We start from the raw sequence: 22,575 nt of genomic DNA on the forward strand, positions 1-22,575 counted from the left end.
AAATAATATTGGGAACATATGAAGTGCATGGACATCCGTGCTTTCCGTTGTCAAGTGATGGGACATTGTTCGTTTTCAAGTTTGTGTATAGCAGTGTTTATACCGGTTCCTCCCATCCGGATACATCAGCTTGTTGACAAGTCGACAGGTAAGCATAAACAAGTTGGAAGGATTAAATGGATTTGCCAGTAAGCCATGTCCAGAACATCACAGGCGGGCCTGAGAGTCATTTTTAGGACAATTATCCACACAATAGGTGACGCAAATGGGGACAAACAATTATGTCCGGTTAGGATCAGGCAACATCTCAAATAGTCATGTGTATAAAGAAAAGGCAGGACAAAAGAGAGGTCACCATTGATGTATTAAAGACAATGTGCTTTTATTTCAAGTGTTTATATAAACAGCTTATTTGTGGTAAATTATTTACAGTTTATTTTTAGTTTGACAGGTCTATAAACACATCCATTTCACATTTTATCAAACAAAAAAGTGCAAAGAGTTGATCAAATTCACAAAGATTGCATTTATAAACATATGTTTCATTCATATGGTGGTAAAACGTGTATCATACATTTTGCAAAATATGTGAACTCAATAGGAGGAGCTTAGCTTGTATACATTTCTTTTTATAGGTGGAACTAAAGCATGTACATTTTCTTTTATTCATTTAGGTTTTTTTTTTTTTTCCTTTTACAATAATTTTGGATTTCGATGCAGGAATCTGACGGACTAGCCAGATGTTCTGGATGCATCTGGTTTCTCCCTAGAAAGTTGGAGAAAGAGCAGGAGGGAGAGAGAAAGAGCGAGAAAGTGCAAAGGATTCATTTTAATGTGATCTGATTCAGCAAAGTGGTCAACTCTTCCTTTTATTCAGTAGTGTTGATCAATGTAAGGATCAAGCTGTCAAATTCACCACTTCCTCATCAAAGGTCAGATCCCTTTTTTCTACAACTTCACCGCTCAGCAAGCAAAGCAGCTCCCGTTTATTTATACTCACTTTGATGCAGAAGGGTTGGCGAAGCGCTGCAGCTCCTGAAGATGCTGATAGAGATTCACTGTTGGTAAAACATCAGAAAACATTATCGTTGGGGGGGGGGGGGGGTTATGTGACGTCATCAAACATACATGCAACTGTCCAGGAAGCTGTGGTCATCAGTTTTTTTTTCTTTTTTTATTCTAACCAAAACAACCCCAACTCCTCATTCACGCACATAACTATGTATGAGACAGAAAAAAAAGTAAACAAAGAACTTAAAATTGAAAATAACGAAAAGAGGGGAAAATTGCATGTTTTAAGTTTAAAATCATCAATATAAAACCGAGGTTTACATTATGTTCAGGGGATGTGGGTTTTGGTCATTTATGGTTTCAATATTCAAACCTATACCTTGCTTTTTTATTCAATTTAAAATCTGTATTATAACTTAACAACAGCACTTATACTGTTCTCACATTTGCAAAGTCATTTGTTCAAATGGCTCTCGATGTGGTATCATCTTCATAGAATCATGATAATTACTGAGGCAGCACTGTGTATTGTATATATAATGTTACTAATATATCCTGTCACATCATAATTTTAATTCATTCTCACCTGTACCTGAGCTAGGCCCACCGCCCAGTGCACCTGCTCTTCCACTGTTGAATAAAGATCCACCTCCTTCCTGCTTCCCAAAGCCAGTTCCCCCATTTGATCCCCATCCAAGAGTGCCACTTGTTCCTAAGGAGGTTGAACCCCTATTGCCCTGACCCAAAGACTCTAGTCCCCCAAATCCTCCTGTTTTCCATCCAGTTGTGCCCGTTGACCCCAGTCCAGTTCCAGTGGGCACTTTGTGACCAAAACCCATTGAAATTGTCCCTAGCTTGCTTTGTCCTGTATTGCTGCTGCCTGTGCTTGTCCCAATCCCTGGCAAAGTCCCCAGCCCAGTGCTGCTAGAGCCAGTTCTACCTGTCCCACCTGCCCCACCTAGTCTAGTATTGCTCAAACCAGTACTACCGACTCCTGTACTACCCAGCCCTGCATCCAAACCCAGCCCAGATGTACCTGGCTTTTTCCCTGTTCCTGTTGAAAGCAACCCTGTGGACCCGAAGCTTGATGAACCCTGACCATTTGAACTTAAACTCGGAGAGCCTAATCCATTTGTCTGAAAGCCTTTTGAGCCAACTCCACTCAAACCTGGCTTACTTGATCCTAATCCAAATGTGCCTAAGCTTGAACTTGATCCAGCTGACCCGCCGCTTGACGAACCAACTCCATTTGAACCTAGCTTATTCAAACCTAACCCATTTGATCCGAGGCTTGTTGAACCTATCCCATTCAACCCTGGCTTAATCAAACCTGTCCCAGTTGAGCCAAGGCTTGTGCTGGAACCAGCTGATCCTGTCCTTAAAAACGGATTCTGCCCAAATCCGACGTTTCCCATGTTAGTTAAACTTGGAAACAGGCCAAAACCGCGCTGAAACAAAACAACAGAAAGTATAATTAAACAAATGGCAAAAAGTAACAAAATATAACTAGATATGATTTAATTATAATGAAATCAGTATTAATACAAAGTACAATATTTATCGCTATTGAATTCAATACATGACCATTACTTAATGCCAGCCTTTCATATGCACAGGTTAAACAAAACAGTAATAATCAATTACAGAGAATACACAAACACAAACAGCTCTTCTCCCTTCGCTAAAGGACATCAAATACTTTGGCTGGAACATGACACATGGCTCCGTCCTGATTTATAGTCGGTATAACAGCACAGCAGACACTTTACAGAGACGTGTGCAGGGGTAGCAGACAGGAGTATGTCCCCAGTTCTCACCCTTTTGCCCTCTTGTTCTCCTGCCATTGTTACTGGCAGACATTTTTCCTCCCTCTCTTCTGCCATTACAGCTGGATCTTTTCCAATGTCCTACCAGGCTTGTTTGATCTCCCTCCCATTATGTAAGATCTTTAAGGTCCCAAAACAGTAAGAATTGCTTACACAAGAGGGTATTTCTACAGGTATTATGTAAACAAATCTGCCTTCTGATGGCACGGCAATCACCGAGAGATGGTTTCAGCAACAACAAAAGTGAAATCTGCGAAAACCTGTGCTGCATTAGCAATGTCTACTCATTACACTGGCAGATAGACTCACACAATCTGTGTTTTAGGATTTCCCATCAATCAGAAATGTCAGAAATAATTTTCTGGCAGCTGTCACTTAAACTCTCCTCAAGTCACTCAAAATAGTTTTGCAAGACATTCTGTGTTTTTTCTGTTTATTCATTGTGTGAATGAATGTAAAGCGAGCTGAGACTGTCTCTATAGTTTAGGGACATACAAATAAACTTGACTTGAATCTAGATGTGATCTTCATTACAGAGCAAAAATAGAAAAAAAAAGCTCAACCGTGTCATTAGTCTCCTCTTACCTTGGTGGGGCAGGAGGCGTTCAGCTGCTTAATTTGGTCCTTGAGGTTTCTGATCTCTGTGTCTTTCAAGTTGTTGTTGATTTGCAGCAGCTCTTTGTCCCCAGTGAGCTTCTTCTTCTCCATCAGGACCTTCTCCTTCTCCTTATCACATTTCAGCTGGACCTTCTGCACATTCTGTCTGTGCTCATAAATTAGATTTGACCGATTCAGGCTGCAATGGTGATGGTCTTCAGACAGGCGCTTGTTCTCCACCTTCAGATGGCTGCTCTCAGCCTGGATCTGGGACACCTTGGCACCCACACTGTCCAGATAACGCTGGAACTTGTCCTCCACCTCGCGGGACAAGCTAGTGCAATTGTTGCGTATCTGCTCCAGGTTTTCCCTTTGCTTCTGACAGGTCAGCTGGAAGGGAATGTGCTGTGGGAAGAGAGTATCGATTTTCCCCAAGAAGGCCCGTGAGACGTTTGAGATGCCACTCAATGAATTGGCGAAGTCTTGTTTGCACTTTGCCCGATAGGCCGCCATCTCCTCCTCGAGCATGGATTTGTCCCTTCGCAGCTTAATGGCTTCCAGATTGATGTTGTCCCGTTCCCTGGAGACCTGGTCCATTTCTATCCTCAACATCTGAGTGGTCTGGGTGAAGTTGGACCGCAAAAGTTCAGCTTTGGCTCTCAGCTGTTCAACCTGCACTCCACAATTACAGTTACCTGATAAAAAAAAAAGGAAAAAAATATATTGAAAATTATTTTTAAAAGGAAGAATCATGAAGTGAGCCCACATACAGTATCTTTTTTAAGTATCTATTTCAACAATGTTGACTGACTAACTAGACAAATTTGGGGCTACTTCTGTAATAGATCTGTTTAGCAGTGAAGGCTGAGAAGAAGTACCAGCATAGTTTGTTATTTGTTGCGGGTTTACATATAATGCAATTCCAGGTAACTTCTGTTTTTCGCAATATCGTTTACGTCAACCATCGCAAAAACAGCTTCATAGCGTAGCAACAATATATGTGCATTTATCTGCAAGCCAATGCTCAAGAGGAAGAGGAGCTATGTTCACAGAAAAGGTAAAGTAAAATTTGTATACCCGTATATATGCTGTAAAGCAATCCCTATATTTCTCGGGACATTTTGTGCCGGGTGGTAGACAAAATGCACACTGAAAACATAGCTTCTTATAAGGACATGGGTAACACTTTACAATAACGGTACATTAATTCACATTAGTTAATGCAGTAATAAGCATTAACTAACATTTAATTAATACAGTAATAAGCATTAAGTAACTGTAAACAAATGTCTCTTGTTAACATTCATCAGGGGTTTACAGGTTAATTAAGGTACTAGCAAATAGTGAATGAAGAACACCATTAGTAAGTGATGACTAGACACATGAGTGAACTGTTAGTTAATGCTTATTACTGCATTAACTAATGCTAATTGATGTACCCTCGTATTAAAGTGTTGCCGGAGCATGTTACGAACAGTGATTGTGTCAGTCTCCCATTGTCATCACACTACATACCTGAAATGGGTTTAATGATAATATGATGCAGTGAAAAAATTACCTAGTTCCGCTTTAAGCAATGTCATACTTACCAAGAATGGATCCAGAGCAGGGAGGGCACCCTGCTGGTCTTGTGGCCCTACCAGATAGCAACTCCATATTGCATTCACCCTGTATCAGTGAAAGAGGGGACCATGGATATCAACACATCGGACTGGTGTGTCATTTGTCCGAAGTTAAGCTTAGTCATAAACAAGGCCTTTTACAATGCCTCTTTTCCTATCGCCACAAAAGTACAATTTCCGCCTAAACTAAAGCTATGTTTACAGGATTATATTTCAGTATTTCTTTGGTGATGTAGGGCAGACACATGAGTCATACCTCAGCAAATTTGATTAAGAAAAGAGTGAGCATTCACAAGTGATGGGCTTTTTTTGTCACTTTTCCCCTATTCGGACTGGCCTAATTTGGCTCTTTTTCAGGAATTGGGGTAGCTCTAAAGAAAAGCCACACAAAAAAAACCAAAACAATTTTCTCCCCCAAAATAAAAGTTTACAACAATCCGTTTCATTAATGGGAGACCCTGAAGATAAAAAAAAAATCATTGTCGTGTTCTGTTCTACCATGGGTAGGGGTACCTCAAAATCTGACGGCCCCTCCTGCTAGACTATTTTGTTTTGTTTTTATAGTTTTGTAGAGCTAAGTTTGTGATTTATCTCACTTAATCATCTTCTGTAAGGATTTTTTTTGCATTAAACTGTCATGCAAAACATTTCCCAGACATGTTTTTGTTGTTATCCTTCTGTATTATTAAATATGGAACATTGCTCAGTGTTTTAATGTTGTGTTACCATGTTGTTTACGCACTAAGTTATTGATATTTATCTAGCTGATGCTCCTTGGGAACTCTGAGTATTCAAATAAAATTGAGCAAATAGCTTATGAAGTGGCTGTGCTAACGAATGGTTGAATTTCAATAGGCTAATCCTCCCGAACTGTTTTCGACTTGGAACTGGGGGGAATTTATCATTCTTTTTGACACTTGTGCACTGCAGTCCAGGAAGGGAATAAGTCGGTGCAGAACCACTTAAGGCACCAAATAGGACTTTTTTGACTTGGCACTTTAACTTTGATTTTGTACCGTTGTCTTCCTGTTATGGACAGTAGAAATGTGTGTAGTCGAGAGGAGTTGGAAACCAGGTGCACACTGGATGCTGCTTAGGTAACTAAACCACCACAGTGAGTGACTTTTCTTAGAGCGAGGAGAGAGCCAGACCACTACATCTGTGTAAACATCTCAACACTTTTCTCTTTCCATGGAGCCATAACACAGCCATGAAGATTGATGTGGGATTGACAGCACATGTTATTTTAATCTCTCTCTAATCAGTTAATGTTTCCTTAGAAGGAGTAAATGAAATGCATACATATTTGTGTGTGTGTGTGTGTGTGTATGTATATATATATATATGTATATGTATATATAGTGTTACATGTTTTGCATGCACTTTGTTTTGCATTTACTGATTAAATGAATTTGTGACATCCAGTTTGTTTTATCATGCCAAATGTGCTGAAGTATAAATTCCATTACATTTTGTTCATTTGCATTATATATATATATATATATATATGTGTGTGTGTGTGTGTGTGTGTGTGTGTATGTATATGTATGTATATGTATATATATATCGTTACCGTCTTAAAATAATGGCCTAAGTCATATTTTCAAAAAACAGAATAAACTGACAAATTTTGTTTCAGTTTTCTTTTTATTCTGTTTTTTGAAAAACTTGAAAATATGACTTAGGCCATTATTTTAAGAGGGTGACGAGAATAAACTGAAACTGAAACAAAATTTGTCAGTTTATTCTGTTTTTGAAAAACTTGAAAATATGACTTGGGCCATTATTTTAAGAAGGTGACAATATATATATATATATATATATATATATATATATATATAAGCATTACTTTTTTAATCCTCGTCCACACACTTAACTTAGCATGTTTAGCATGTTCTACTGCTAAACATGCGTGTTAGTGTTTAACAACAACAGGTTTTGCTGCCGGGTTTCCCCGCCATGCACGCGTGCGCACGCACGCACACACACACACACACACACACACACACACACACACACACACACACACACACACACACACACACACACACGGCCACTTTATACACTCTTATAACATTTATAGCTTATTTCTCATGCCTACTTCAAAACTTATCTCATTTTCTATTTGTACATCTGTTCTATTCACATTTCCTCTGCTGCTCTATCAACTCAATTTACACACAGGGATCATATTCAATTTAATCTGAAAAAGTTTGATTGTATACTGTACGGTACGTACAATTTAGGTACAGGACTAATAACATACATAAGGTACATAAATACTAACATACATAAATATACAAGGGCCAAATTGTACTCAGCTTCATCCGGTGCTTGCCAAAAGATCTTACCAGTTTAGCGTTGAAAGTGTTGATAATGTTAATTGAGATGTTAGCCATGGAGCGAAGGCGGGTTAGGACCCTGTCGTTGGATAGCTTCTCTGTCAAGGTGATGTTGAGTACAGTGGTGAGATTTTCCTTCTGCAGCCTGAGGGTCTCCTTCTCCACGAAGAGCTGTTGGAGCCTTTCATCCTGGTCCTGAAGGCGCGCCGTGGATGCCGAGTCCTGCTGCTTACCATAGACTAGGAAGAGCACCAGGCTCACGATGATGAGGGACTGGATGAGTGAGGAGAAGAAGAAGATGATGCGCATGTAGTAGCCGCAGCTCTTGCCCTTTGGACGCTGCTGCATCTTCCTCTTCTGGGCCTCCAAGCTGAACTTGGAGACCTGGGAGTAACCATTGTTGTACATGGTTGGTTATAGCCAAAGGAGGGCTAGGGGGGTACAGCGCACCACGATATCAAAATAGCTCAGAGATTAGCAGAGCAGTACAGTAAAAAAGACACCCAAATGGCTGACTGCACTGTTTTCAAAGACGCCAAGGAAGAGAGGCAAAATCCACTCTGAAACTCAAACCAACCCTGACCCTGAAAATACTAAATATTCGTTTTCTGTCTGCCTGTGTTGGCTTGTGGAGGGTTCCCAGTGGCAACCCTCCCCAAATCAAAAACCAGATGAACAGATTAGATAGAGCTAAACATGTCAGATGATAGACCTGAGCTCAGCATCCTCATTTGATAACACAACGTCCCGAAATGGAGATAGTGGTTGCCCTATCACCCTCTTTTAGCAAGCTAGATGGCTCCCAGACACTGTAGCGCGACGGACGGTTTCCTCTGCGTAACGGTGATGTTGCAAAAAAAATGGATAAGATTGTGTGTGAGGTGTAAACATGGCTTTGAGTTTATAAACTCCAGCTGGCTGCACACTTCCCACGATGGCTATGGTCTCCACCCTCGTTCAACCCTCTCCTCCCTCTGTTGGCTACCCCTCCCAACCCCAGCCAGCCCCTTTCCTCTGCAGGACGAGATGGCAGAGGTTAACATAACATCACATACAAGTGCAGCCAGTATGCACGCATGTATGAGTACACATACACACACACACACACACACACACACACACACACACACACACACACACACACACACACACACACATGCACACACATGCACACACATGCACAGAGGTTGTTTTTGGTCTTGACCTCCTGTGGCGGGCCTACCAACCAACCTTCTTCACTTTATGACCCATAACACCATGTGACTGGTGTGTATGAAAATGTTGTGCCCACGCTCACCTGCCAAATACAAAGAGAACTGCATTGTGGTTTACATTAGCCCTTTATAAATAAACTGACTGTGGCATCGCAGACCTGGCTGGATGAGTTGAGCACTCTCGAATGAAGTTAATGTAACTTCATCGCACGGCCAGATGTTGACAAACAACATCCAGCGGCAAAAAAGAAAAAAAAGAAAAAAGAAGTCAGTGTGAGCTTTTTCCATTGCCTCCATGCAAACTATATACAGCGTTGCTAGTGAGGTGACAGACTAACGAGTTATCGAAAACTACAGCCGCGGAGCAGGAAAAAAACAATAACAATTTTCATGGAACAGCGACACAACCATGGAAAATGTTGTGGTATCAACAGGATACGCTCCTTTAATCGCTCACTTAATGTTTCCTTTGTCATTCATGAGGCACAACTGGTAAGGCCCAAAGTCACCACAGCAAATCAACAAACACAGCTGTCATCCCCATGGCTTTTGAGGAACATTTATTTTAAGTTACTGTACTATATATATATATATATATATATATATATCATTATATGATATATATTTTCATCATATCATGTTTTCTTTTTAACATGTATTCAGTTTAATTTCATCTTAGGGCCAGACATTAATGGCAGGCTCTAAAGCAATAAACACTTAGCAGCAAAAATGTTGGTATGAACTTTTTCCAGTGTCCCCCGACAAACTATACTATAGTTATACTATAGTCACTGAAAAGGTTTCATTAAAACTCGATTAAAACATGAAAACTTGATGTTTTACTTACTGTAGGGGAGTGAAGACCCACACAGATTGTTTTTTACCTCCCCAGAACCCCCCCAAAAAACTCACATCTTTATGGGATCATGAGTGGTTCTTCCTGTGTGCAGCAGGTCAGGAGGACAATGGCACACGTTGTTCCTCGGACATTCTCATCCAGTGACCTCTTTGATGCTACATCTCTCAACCCAACACAATGACGTGGGTAGCTGTCCTGTCTCTCATAGGACACACACACACACACACACAGACACACACACACACACGCGCACACACACACACACACACACACACACACACACACACACACACACACACACACACACACACACACACACACACACACACACACACACACACACACACACACACACACACAATTCCAAATGAGATGGCAGGGTATAAGAGCGAGAGCCAGAACTTCTTCCTGTCAGGCGCTGTTGACGTGGCCAGGCCTCTTCTTGACAGGAAGCAGTAATTCATGGAGGAATTGTTGATGGCTGGTCACGCAGCAATAGGTAGGACAAGATCCTAGATAACATCAGCCAACAAACGCAGGATATCAGAAATAAACATGCAACATAAACAGACATAACGTTGATTTTATTCAAGGCGCGGTGAATTGTTGTATCGTCAAACCTAAACACTCGGCGGTGAGAACAGCTCTGTATTTTGGAGCTGCGTGTGGGGCAGTTTCCAACCTGGTTGACACAATGTACTAAATTCAGTCTGGGAAGGGTATTGAGTAATTCATCCACCTCAGCTTATGTCTTGTATCAGTTCGGAAGTGGTCTTATACAAGAACATTAAGAGTTATAATCACTCTTATGCCTATGTGACGATAAGCATGATGTTAATTAAACACTGATAACCGCGCTGGGGTTTCCATGGTAATTGATTGCTCACTCGCTGGGCGAACACCTACAGTATTATGTCAAGCAAGTGAAACTTTCTCTCGAGTTGGGCAATAACAAATATATACATATGCTGATATACATGCTGTTAACTAAAACTAAATTTGGTGTTGAATGTGTTATCTTTTTAACTTTCATTCTGCAATAACAAATCTAGTGGAGAGAACTAAACAAGATAAAGAGAGAAAAGAAGAAACCGCTGCACCTTTGGAAAGCTGTAACTTCTCATAGATGACAATCCGTCATCAAACACATAAAGCTAGACATAAATCGCAATTGTCTAATGCTGTGTGTGGCATTAAACAATTGTGATTTCCAGTTCTAATGTAGACATAGTGTAAACCGTCTTGGACCTTTAAAGACCATAACTTTCCATCAGGGAAGGAGGACTGAAATATTTCCTCATATGCCTAAGAAAGTGTAGAATTTCTATGGTTTGGTTGGAGTTCAGACTAACGGAGAAAGGCTAGAATTACATATGCTACGTACAAAGAGGAGCCACACTGTAAATCTGTTGAATGATTGCTCTGCATATTCAGACAGGAGGTACAGAAGCTGGTAGCTGGGCTGTAACATTTTCCATGTGCCTCAACAAGGTAGAGCCAGAAACAGTAAAATGCTATTATGATATAAAAATTTGATTGCTAGATTTACAGGTCATGCTTTAACTTTTATTCTAAAAATTCAGCTCTCCACATTGTTCACACACACGCGCATGCATGAACACACACACACACAGAATGGAAATGATCGGGATTGGGATGTTATTGCGCTATTTTATCCAGGGAATGGTTTATGCTGAGCGCTCGTTTTTCTCTCTACATCACAGCATACACTCGCGCTGTATGTGTGTGTACTGGAAGCTGCCCAGTACTAAAGGCTGCTAGGGCTCATGGCTCTCTAATGTAAGCCGCTGGGAAGCCACACTGAGTCAGCTGGAAGTTAAGTGCTCTGGTGAAATGGCTGTTAAGAGAGAGGACCTTATCCGTTTCAGCCCAATCCAGTGAGTCTAGATGGTAGCACCCTTTTCAAGAGCTGGACTCTCAAAATCTACATTTTATCAATTAAAAAAAACAAACAAAACCTACTGTGTGTATTTTGAACAGTCATGTTGAAAAGCTGTACAAGCTAGGTGATACAAGCTAGGTGGTAAACAAGGGACAAATGCGCCCTGGTTCTCAACGCAACACGCAACACCAGCGTCTGGCATCATGTTCTTTCTGTTGCTTTATCTTCTGTTGTTTACTGGAAATACTATTCAGTGATCTGAGCAAGCAAGCTAAAATGCTGATCAATCTCAAGTATGACCCCTACACAAGTCCCTCTCAACTATTGATTTTCATGATACACACTGCCACCTGGTGGGCATAAATCTCACTGCAACCAAAGGCTTCTGTAGAGTCAATGAACGGGCAGCTCTGAGAAAAACAGATGGGTGCAAAAACTAATCAATAGTTAAGCATGAGAAACGGTGTACGGTGTCCCGTGGGGGACAAGATAAACAGCTGTTTACCAGGCTCCCATGGTAAGATGTTGTTCCTTACATAATGATTGCCTTTCCTTTTAGGCTCTTGTAATTCATCTTGAAAAAGTGATGGAAAAATCCAGTCCAACAGGCTTTGGCTGCTAAATTATTCAGCTTATCCCTGGACATGAAAAATGTAGACAAACCTGGAATCTGCATGAAATGTGTTCAGGTTTGTGTTTAAATGACTCACCATACTTGCCACATTTATTTAATTTTATTTACACCCCCCCCCCACACGCCTCATATGATCCTGGCATATGTTTAAATAGCATATAGGAGCAGATGTAGATATGAGTATGATGATCCTTTGTTCTTACACACCAGGTTTCCCTCCAGAAGTGTTTGACTAATTGGTAACTTGCTCTGAGGGATCTGGTTACTCATATCACATCAATGTGCTATATCAGGTGGCTGGCTGGAAGAAAGGGCTCTCTGTTGGTGAATGACACAGAGCTAATGGAGTTGGGCTGTGTGGGCTGTGTGGTAAATGGCAAATGCCTTAGTTGACTACCAGACCCTGGAGAGACAAATAAACAATATGGTGCTAAATAACTGCATGTGCATGAGTCATCTGGGTTACATGGAGAGACACGAGACAGAAAAGGAGGAAGAGACTGTAGGGAGGGAGGGAGATACTGACGGAAAGACAAAAGGGAAGATAGATGGAGAAATACCCATTCTATTTCTGTCTATATTATTTATATATTGTATTTCATGCAATTTTAATTTATTTCAAGATGAATTTAAGGGACAACATCCAAGTGGTAATATTTTTGACAAAAAGGGCAATTTGAGGGGCAAAGATGACGTACTGTCTCATTGGGATAAAAGGAAAAAGCAGAAACTCATTAATGATTACAGGACATGATATCAAAGCTAAAATGATTAAAATGAATTTTTGCTACAAGCAGGATTTTTCTTTTTTAATGTGGTGTGCAAGACTTCCGAGCCATTTGTTCTGTGTCAAATATAATTAAAAAATAAATGACTAGCTTTGACTGGTAGCTCCTGTGGTTCCGTGATAAGAAGAACTACTGTATTCCTATACTAAGATCAGGGATAGCCTATTCATATTGTATTTATCTGCATATTTCACTTTATTTTTGCTTCGAGGCCAGGAGGCAGCTGGGGCATTAATCTCCCGCATAAAGAGGACAGGCCCATAATGACATGAGGTACAGTGGGTCTGAGGTTCCCATTGGGCACCTACGGCAACTCTCATCAGAGATGAACTATGGCTGAAAAGACTGACGAATCCCTTAACCTAGTCCCCCTCTTTCTCTCTGTCTTCAGACCAGCAGATGTTTTCGCTTTGACCCACACAAAAAGCCCCTGTTTTTGTTTCCAGGCTTGTCCATTCCTTTGGGGTCAGAGGTCACTCTGATCTCGGGGAGAAACTGTCACCGCGAGTCAAAACATTTGATGGCCATCGGAGCGCGATGAAAACGCTGTTCTGCAGGGGAAAAAAAAAAAAAAAAAAAATACAAAACAAAAAAAAAGCAGCCGTGCATTGGCACAGTGATTAGGCAAAGTAAAGACCTACTTTCCATATGCTGATGTGGTTGAGTGCACTCTGCTAAACGCCCCGGGATTGAATTACGGCCCGATGGTTATTGGGGTTGCTTCCGGGATATGTCTGCTCCACATTCTAGTATTTCAACACGAGGGGTGTGTACTCCAGTTTGTTGAGGGGGAGTTTCCAGTTGCACAGCGACATGGGTGACTGGAAAGGCTAAATTGTTGACTGAAATCTCTTCGAGCGAGTTTGAGAATCATGTCTCGGCCTGCCTGGAGAGAAGCTGCAAATGGGTGAAATTTTATATCCTATCCAGTGGTATGAAGAAAAGCCTGTCCAATGGGGGGGGGGGGCATGAATTATGTGAATGTATTGAAATTGGTTGGTTGGGGTTTGCTTCTGTTACAAAAGTTGTGAATTATGAAAACAAACAGACCAACGAACCTTTTAAATTACAATGAGCTATGAACAAACTGGCCCAAATGTATAACGTCAACAACAGTTTGTGTGGAATATCAGTAATTTTGGCATTGCCTTAATTTAGCTTATTTTGATTTAGCACAATAGAGGCCTAATATGTTTAAGAGTTGTGTCAGGCAAGACTGGAGTAATTCAGGTTTTGTAGTCTATGTTTCTGTTGAACACATCCCAAAGCATTTTGGGCTGATAGATAATTCTGGTGCAATGATGTGAGTTAATTTTGCTCCCAAATACAAAAGCCATGGAGACCTTTCATCCCAGTAAGGGCAAGACACAGCTAGATCAGCAACACTGAGCCAAGCTGCTCTTATTCAGCACAGTCTGACCAGAGAGAGTTCTGTACTGTGGATACAGTTCTACTGCTTTAACCACACACTGTGAAAACAGTCTTAAAATCACACAGGAATATCAAGAGTCATTATCTCCTCAAGAACTGACTGTGCAAGATTACCATATTTGTCCTGAGTTATCTGAGTTATTTCATCTTAAAAACAGCCTCATAGAAGTAAAGTAGGGGAGCTTTCTTTGCGGAGAACAACTTTAAGTGGTTTTGTCTAATAATGATATGTAAGTTATATTTCAGACTAGATAGCACATCTTAAAATCAATGCAATTTAACTTGTTTCATGACTGGCCCTTCCAAGTAAATATGATTTGGTCTTGTTTCAGATCTTACATAGTTGAAATCTAATTTCGTTGCCTTATACCAAATGACTTTTCAAACAATTTCACCGTCACAGACAGTGACAGTTTTTTTTACAATGTTGGAATAAAACCATCATCCCGGTCTCCAAGAAACCCTACATCACAGAATCATCACAGAATGACTACAGGCTTGTTGCTTTGACGTCTGTGGTCATGAAGTCCTTCGAGCAACTGGTGCTGGCCCACCTGAAGAACATCACAGGACACCTGCTGGACCCCCTGCAGTTTGTCTACCGGGCAAACAGATCAGTGGATGATGAAATTAACATGGGACTGCACTACATCGTGCAACACCTTGACTGCTCAGCGACATATGCAAGGATCCTGACTGTGGACTTCAGCTTGGCGTTCAACACCGTCATTCCAGAAATCCTCTCCTCCAAACTCTCCCAGCTCACTGTATCCCCCGCCATCTGTCAGTGGATCACCAGCTTCCTGACAGGCAGGAAGCAGCAGATAAAGCTGGGAGAAGTCACTTCTGGTATATGGACAGTCAGTACTGGTGCCCCCCAGGGATATGTCCTCTCCCCCACTACTCTTCTCCCTCTACACCAACGACTGCACTGCCAAGGGCCCAGCTGTTAAACTCCTGAAGTTTGCAGATGACACTATGGTCATCGGACTCATCCAGGATGGCTACAAGTCTGCATATCGGCAGGGGGGTCTAGCGGCTGGTGGTCTGGTGCAGTCAGAACAACTTGGAGATGAACATGCTCAAGATTGTGGAGATAACAGTGGACTTTAGGAGACACCACTCACCACTACTCCCCCCCACAATATCCAACAGCCCTATGCCAACTGTGGAGACCTTCAAGTTTCTGGGAACTATCGTTTCCAAAGACCTGATGTGGGAAACCAACATCAACTCCACCCTCAAAAAGGCCAAGCAGAGGATGTTCTTTCTGTGGCAAGTGATGATATTTGGTCAGCCACAGGAGCTGTTAAGTCAGTTCTACACCGCAGTCATTGAATCTGTCCTGTGCACATTCTTCCTATTCTGGTTTGGAGCACCAACAAAACAGGAGAGGAACAGATTGCAGAGAACAGTAAGGACAGCAGTAAAAATCATTGGGAGCTCCCCTGCCCACTCCGCAGGACTTGTACACCTCTAAAACCCAGAAATGGGCAGGCAGAATCAGCACAGACCCCCCACACCCAGGACACAGTCTGTTTGAACTCCTACCCTCTGGCAAGTGCTACAGAGCAATGGTCACCAAAACCACCAGACACAGGAACAGTATTTTCCTGCAGGCCATCTCTCTCATGAACACTTTACAGCATGGTGCAAGAATAGACACTTAACAGCATGGTGCAATAATTGACACTTATTATGTAAATATGACACTTTTTAAAGAGCCCCCTCTGGTCAAGATGTCTCACTTACATATCTACAATGTGCACTACCTCTTTTTAAAGTAGATATGCAAAACAAATGTACAATTGTAAATACACATACAACTACTGTATACTGGTTACAAATTATTGTTATAAATATAACATAATTATATAATATAGTATATAATATATAATAGATAAATATATAGTATATATTTTTAGTATATAATAAATAAGAATAATAAGTTATGAAGCTACAATATCAGTATATAGTATAATATATAAGCAATATAATATATAAGCATAACAAGTTAATTATTCAGCCATAACAAAACTCTGTATAGTAGTGATTTACCTGTTGTGCATACATACTTACCTCCAGTACTCGATTTATTGTTTCTTTAATTTTTTATTTTTTTGATAGATATATGTAAGCACTACAAGTTGCTGTGAACTGGAGTCAAAATCCTCATATGCATAAGCACACTTGGCCAGTAAAGTTGATTCTGATTCTAAAATCATGAGAGTTTTGCCAGAGTTGTAGCGCACTCTAGTCATCTCAATTGTTTGGTGTAAGGTAGTCATAAAACTCAGTCCGAGCTGTCTTAAAGCAGCTGTAAGACAACTTTTCAACTTTCCCCCCTAGTGTTTCCAAGTGTTCTTATTGTTTGCACCGCTGTTGCAAAGAGAACCAGATTGCTTTCCGTTTATTAGCAGCCTGGCTACAGTCCAAAGCAAGAAACAACCATAAGAACCCCAATTTGAACTAAAAACCCCGATGTCAGTGCTATGATTAAGGCAGAGTAAAACATTCTGTAGTATTACTAAGTAGGCAGGTTGTGTTACTTACTGATCCAGTAGAAAGAATGCCAACTGAATGTCGACTTGAAACCCTCTCAAGTCCCGGGTGTTGTGTGTAACTCGTTTCCCCGTCGAGATCTGTTTCCCCCTAGTCAGAGTTCGACACAACACCGGGACACTTGATTAACCTTAACTTAACCCTAAGCTTGACCTAACGCTTACCTTAGCCAAATCGTAACTGGTAACTAACCTGAGACAGAAGAGAAACAAGTATTATTAGAAAGATGGACGGAATACTGCACAGAATTATACAACCACAAGACAGAAGGAGAGCCTTCAGTACTATACGCTCCCTGCAACAATGACAGAGGGGATGACAAAAAATTATTTAATTCTTAGAAAAGAGGTAGAAGAGGCTGTAAAAGCTTTAAAGAAAGGCAAATCTGCAGGAGTCGACAACATACCAGCAGCTAGTACAGGTTGGAGGAGATATGACGATCAGCGCTTTAACTTACACTTGTAGTAAGATACGGAAGACAGGACAGTGGCCCAAGCCTTGGACACAATCACTCATCATCACACTTCCTAAAAAGGGCAACCTGCAACAGTGCAACAATTACCGCACCATCAGTCTAGCAAAGTACTACTGAGGATTATACTGAACAGACCGAAACCACAAGCAGAACTGATAATAGCAGAAGAGCAGGCAGGGTTTAGAAAAGAAAGAAGTACTACAGAGCAATTTTTTAACCTCAGAATTCTGTGCAAAAAATACCTACCAACACCAGTAACAACTTTACCGCATTTTCATTGATTTCAAAATGGCATTTGACAGGGTCTGGCATGAGGCATTATGGGCCACCATGAAGAAATACAACGTCAGCTCAAACCTTGTGCGAGTCATTGAGCAACTTTATGACAAAGCAACTAGGGCAGTGTACTGGTTCTGCATGACAGTAGGTGTCCGTCAAGACTGCTTGCTCTCACCAACTCTCTTCAACATTTTCCTGGAGAGAATAATGACAGATGCGCTGGAAGACCATGAAGGAATGGTCAGCACTGGGGGGAGAACAATTATAAGCCTCCGTTTTGCTGGTGACATTGACGGCCTGGCCAGTAACGAACAAGAGCTGACAAGCCTGGTTGAACACCTTGACAAGACATCAAAGGCATACGGCATGGAGATCAGTGCCGAAAAAACCAAACTAATGACTAATAACACCAGTGGCATTACAAGTAACATTCAGGTCAATGGTCAGACACTCTCGACAGTCAACAATTTTAAATATCTTGGGGTTCATCATCACAGATGAAGGGTCCAAACCGTAAGTCTTTTCCCGCATTGCACAAGTGACCGCGGCACTCACAAGGTTAAAACCAACACGGAAAGACAAAAACATTAGCACCAGGTCTAAAGTCAGATTGATACACTCACTAGTCATCTCCATCTTTTTATACGCATGTGAAACTTGGACACTCACAGCAGAGCTCCAAAGAAGAATAAGTGCAATGGAGATGAGGTGCTACAGAAAGATTCTAGGCATCTCATATAGAGACCATATTACCAATGAAGAGGTGAGAAGAAGGATTACACAAGCCATTGGAACACATAAAGACTTGTTGACAATCGCCAAGAAGAGAAAACTGAAATGGTATGGCCACATCTCGAGAAGTTCCATCACCATCCTGCAAGGCACAGTGAGGGGCAGGCGAAGACGAGGAAGACAGAAGAAGTGATAACTATGTAACATCAGAGAGTGGAGAGGCCTTGACTTTGCTAGCTTACAGAGGGCAGTTGAGGACAGACAGAGATGGCGAGGACTGGTCGCAGATTCAACAGCTGTGCTCCTACGACCTCTCGAGAGGTTACGGGATAGGGGAGGTGAGGCGAGGAGGAGCTAACCTGTTTCCATGCCAATGCTTTTGTCTGGTTAGGGAGAAACAGATCTTGATGGGGAAACAGAATTTGATACAACACTGAAGCTCGCTCCATCGAGTGAATGCCTGTCCGAGGTTCACTCTTGTTTTACCTCTGTTTCTATCACTTTCCCTTTTTGCCTTCTTTACCTCCTCCATCAAGGGGGTTCTTTTTCTCTTGCCAAGTAGAGTTTCCACTGTCACTTCGGTTGTTCCACTGTCCGCCATTTCCAAACTGGGGATAGCTACCGGGGGGAAAAAAGCACTATCCTCTTCCTATTTTGGTTACACAATGGTTGACGCACTTCCTTTGTGCCATAAATCGAGCCTTCATTATCCTGCGAGATCATACCCAGTGGCAGACATAATTGCAAAGTGAGAGCGAGGCTTATAGGGAACCAATCTAAACGCCAATGGTGTCATTATTTTATAGCCGTTACACTGTGCAATCAACAGTTATGTCATAAATTACTCAATTTCCCCTCGGGGATTAATTAAGTATTCTGATTCTGATTCTGATTGTGATAATGATAAGTTAAAACAAAAAAGTTGTCTACTGTCACTTTAAGTCAGTTTTTTTTTCATCTTGAAGTTGCAATAAAATCAAACATATTTAACGTTTTTGTATGTCTTAAGTCTTGGCTCACGCAAATTGTGAAGTTCAATGACATGAACAGTGGCAACAACTAACGTACAGAGCACTGTATGTACAGCAGTATATGTACAGAACTATGTCACTATGGAACTCATTACCTTTTGCAATCATAGAAATTAAGGGCAGAATGCACTTTCAAAAACATCTTAAAATCCATTTTAATAATTCTCAAGAGATTTGCCAATATAGGGCATTATTGTGCATAGATAATGCACAATATTGTTGTGCATAATCTATATTGTTCATCATATTATATGCATCATCATATTACTATGTTATTGTTTAGTACTAGAGCTTAGTCAATATGGGTCATTATGTATACATTATATTATATTGATAAGTACTGTGACATTATAAAGTTATTATTTTGTACTAGAGATTATAGGTCTTTGTGTATAGAAATTTATATTGATAAATACTGTGCTGTTATAATGCTATTATTTTGTAATAGAGATTTGTCACTATAGGTCATTATGTTTAGATTATATTATGTTGATAAGTACTGTGAGCCGCATATTTGATTTGGCAAAGATTTTATGCCAGATGCCCTTCCTGACGCAACCCTTCCCATTTGTCTGGGCTTGGGATCGGCACTAAGAATGCACTGGCTTGTGCATCCTCAGTGGCTGGGTTCAGGAGGAGAGAGTGGTGACTGGAGCGGACTTCAATGGACATGCTGGTGAAGGGAACAGAGGTGATGGGAAGGTATGGAGTCAAGGAGAGAAATGTGGAAGGACAGATGGTGGTTGATTTTGCGAAAAGGATGGAACTGGCTGTGGTGAATACATATTTCAAGAAGAGGGAGGAACACAGGGTGACGTACAAGAGTGGAGGAAAGCACACAGGTGGGACTATATCTTATGTAGAAAGCGCGATCTAAAAGGGATTGGAGACTGCAAGGTGGTGACAGGGGAGAATGTAGCTAGGCAGCATCGGATGGTGGTCTGTAGGATGACTTTGGAGACCAAAAAGAGGAAGCGAGTGAAGACACAGCCGAAGATCAAATGGTGGAAGTTGAAGAAGGAAGACTGTTGTGAGTTCAGGCAGGAGTTAAGACAGGCACTGGGTGGTAGTGAAGAGTTGCCAGATGGCTAGGCAACCATTGCAGAAATAGTGAGGGAGACAGCTAGGAAGGTACTTGGTGTGTCATCAGGACAGAGGAAGGAAGACAAGGAGACTTGGTGGTGGAATGAGGAAGTACAGCAAATTATACAGAGGAAGAGGTTGGCAAAGAAGAAGTGGGATGGATAGTCAGAGAGATGAAGAAAGTAGACAGGAGTACAAGGAGATGTAGCGTGAAGCGAAGAGAGAGGTGGCAAAGGCAAAGGAAAAGGCGTATGGTGAGTTGTATGACAGGTTAGACACTAAGGAAAGAGAAAAGGACTTGTACCGATTGGCTAGACAGAGGGACCGAGCTGCAAAGGATGTGCAGCAAGTTAGGGCGATCAAGGATAGAGATGGAAATGTGCTGACAAGCGAGGAGAGTGTGCTGAGAAGGTGGAAGGAGTACTTTGAGGGGCTGATGAATGAAGAAAATGAGAGAGAGAGAAGGTTGGATGATGTAGGGATAGTGAATCAGGAAGTCCGGTGGATTAGCAAGGAGGAAGTGAGGGCAGCTATGAAGAGGATGAAGAGTGGAAAGGCAGTTGGTCCTGATGACATACCTGTGGAGGCATGGAGATGTTTAGGAGAGATGGCAGTGGGGTTTTTAACTAGATTGTTTAAAACAATCCTGGAAAGTGAGAGGATGCCTGAGGAGTGGAGAAGAAGCATACTGGTACCTATTTTCAAGAACAAGGGCGATGTGCAGAACTGTAGCAACTACAGAGGTATAAAGTTGATCAGCCACACCATGAAGATATAGGAAAGAGTAATAGAAGCTAGGTTAAGAGCAGAGGTGACGATTAGCGAGCAGCAGTATGGTTTCATGCCACGAAAGAGCACCACAGATGTGATGCTTGCTTTGAGAATGTTGATTGAGAAGTATAGAGAAGGCCAGAAAGAGTTGCATTGTGTCTTTGTAGATTTAGAGAAAGCATACGACAGGGTGCCGAGAGAGGAGGTGTGGTATTGTATGAGGAAGTCGGGAGTTGCAGAGAAGTATGTAGGAGTGGTGCAGGATATGTATGAGGGAACTGTGACAATGGTGAGGTGTGCGGTTGGAATGACAGATGGGTTCAAGGTGGAGATGGGATTACATCAAGGATCGGCTCTGAGCCCTTTCTTGTTTGCAATGGTGATGGGCAGGTTGACGGACAGGATCAGGCAGGAGTCTCCATGGACGATGATGTTCACGGATGACTGTGATCTGTAGCAAGAGTAGGGTGCAAGTTGAGGAGAGCCTGGAGAGGTGGAGGTATGCACTGGAGAGAAGAGGAATGAAAGTCAGTAGGAGCAAGACGGAATACCTATGCGTGAATGAGAGGGAGGACAGTGGAATGATCAGGATGTAAGGAGTGGAGGTGACAAAGGCATATGAGTTTAAATACTTGGGGTCAACTGTCCAAAGTAACGGGGAGTGCAGTAGAGAGGTGAAGAAGAGAGTGCAGGCAGGGTGGAGTGGGTGGAGAAGAGTGTCAGGAGTGATTTGTGACAGAAGGGTACCAGCAAGAGTTAAAGGGAAGGTTTACAAGATGGTTGTGAGACCAGCTAAGTTATATGGTTTGGAGACAGTGGCACTGACGAAAAGACAGGAGGTGGAGCTGAAGGTGGCAGAGTTGAAGATGCTAAGATTTTCACTGGGAGTGACAAAGAAGGACAGGATTAGGAAGAATTATATTAGAGGGGCTGCTCAGGTTGGATGGTTTGGAGACAAAGCAAGAGAGGCAAGATTGAGATGGCTTGGACATGTGTGGAGGAGAGATGCTGGATATATTGGGAGAAGGATACTGAATATGGAGCTGCCAGGAAAGAAGAAAAGAGGAAGGCCAACGAGGAGGTTTATGGATGTGGTGAGGGAAGACATGCAGGTGGCTGGTGTGACAGAGGAAGACGCAGAAGAGAGGAAGAAATGGAAACGGATGATCCACTGTGGCGACCCCTAACAGGAGCAGCCAAAAGTAGTAGTAGTAGTAGTAGATAAGTACTGTGATATGTTATTTTGTACTCGAGATTTATCAATATAGGTTTTTGTGTACAGATATTATATTGATAAGTACTGTGCTATTATAATGTTATTATTTTGTAATAGAGATTTGTCAATATAAGTCATTATGTATAGATTATGTTATACTGATACTAGGTCCTGTGCTATCATGATGTTGTTTTGTGCT

The 22,575-nt window shown here is 41.6% G+C and overlaps 1 protein-coding gene across 2 annotated transcripts; it reads right to left on the reverse strand.

Annotated features, from left to right (window-relative positions):
- Positions 1-368: 368 nt before the first annotated feature.
- Positions 369-8,304, reverse strand: plvapa (plasmalemma vesicle associated protein a). Of its 2 annotated transcripts, none has more exons than XM_056292876.1 (6): positions 7,408-8,304; positions 5,024-5,102; positions 3,423-4,129; positions 2,342-2,459; positions 1,001-1,058; positions 369-766 (listed from the first exon to the last, which is right to left on the reverse strand). In XM_056292876.1, the coding sequence occupies exons 1-6, from the start codon at positions 7,804-7,806 to the stop codon at positions 733-735; spliced, it is 1,395 nt and encodes a 464-aa protein (XP_056148851.1). In that variant the 5' UTR covers positions 7,807-8,304; the 3' UTR covers positions 369-732. The 2 variants fall into 2 exon arrangements, with proteins under 2 accessions (XP_056148851.1, XP_056148850.1); XM_056292875.1 differs by having other exon boundaries at positions 1,598-2,459; positions 7,408-8,299.
- Between the last annotated feature and the right edge of the window lie 14,271 nt (positions 8,305-22,575).

This window comes from Lampris incognitus, chromosome 14 (genome assembly GCF_029633865.1).
Source record: "Lampris incognitus isolate fLamInc1 chromosome 14, fLamInc1.hap2, whole genome shotgun sequence".
NCBI lineage: Eukaryota > Metazoa > Chordata > Actinopteri > Lampriformes > Lampridae > Lampris > Lampris incognitus.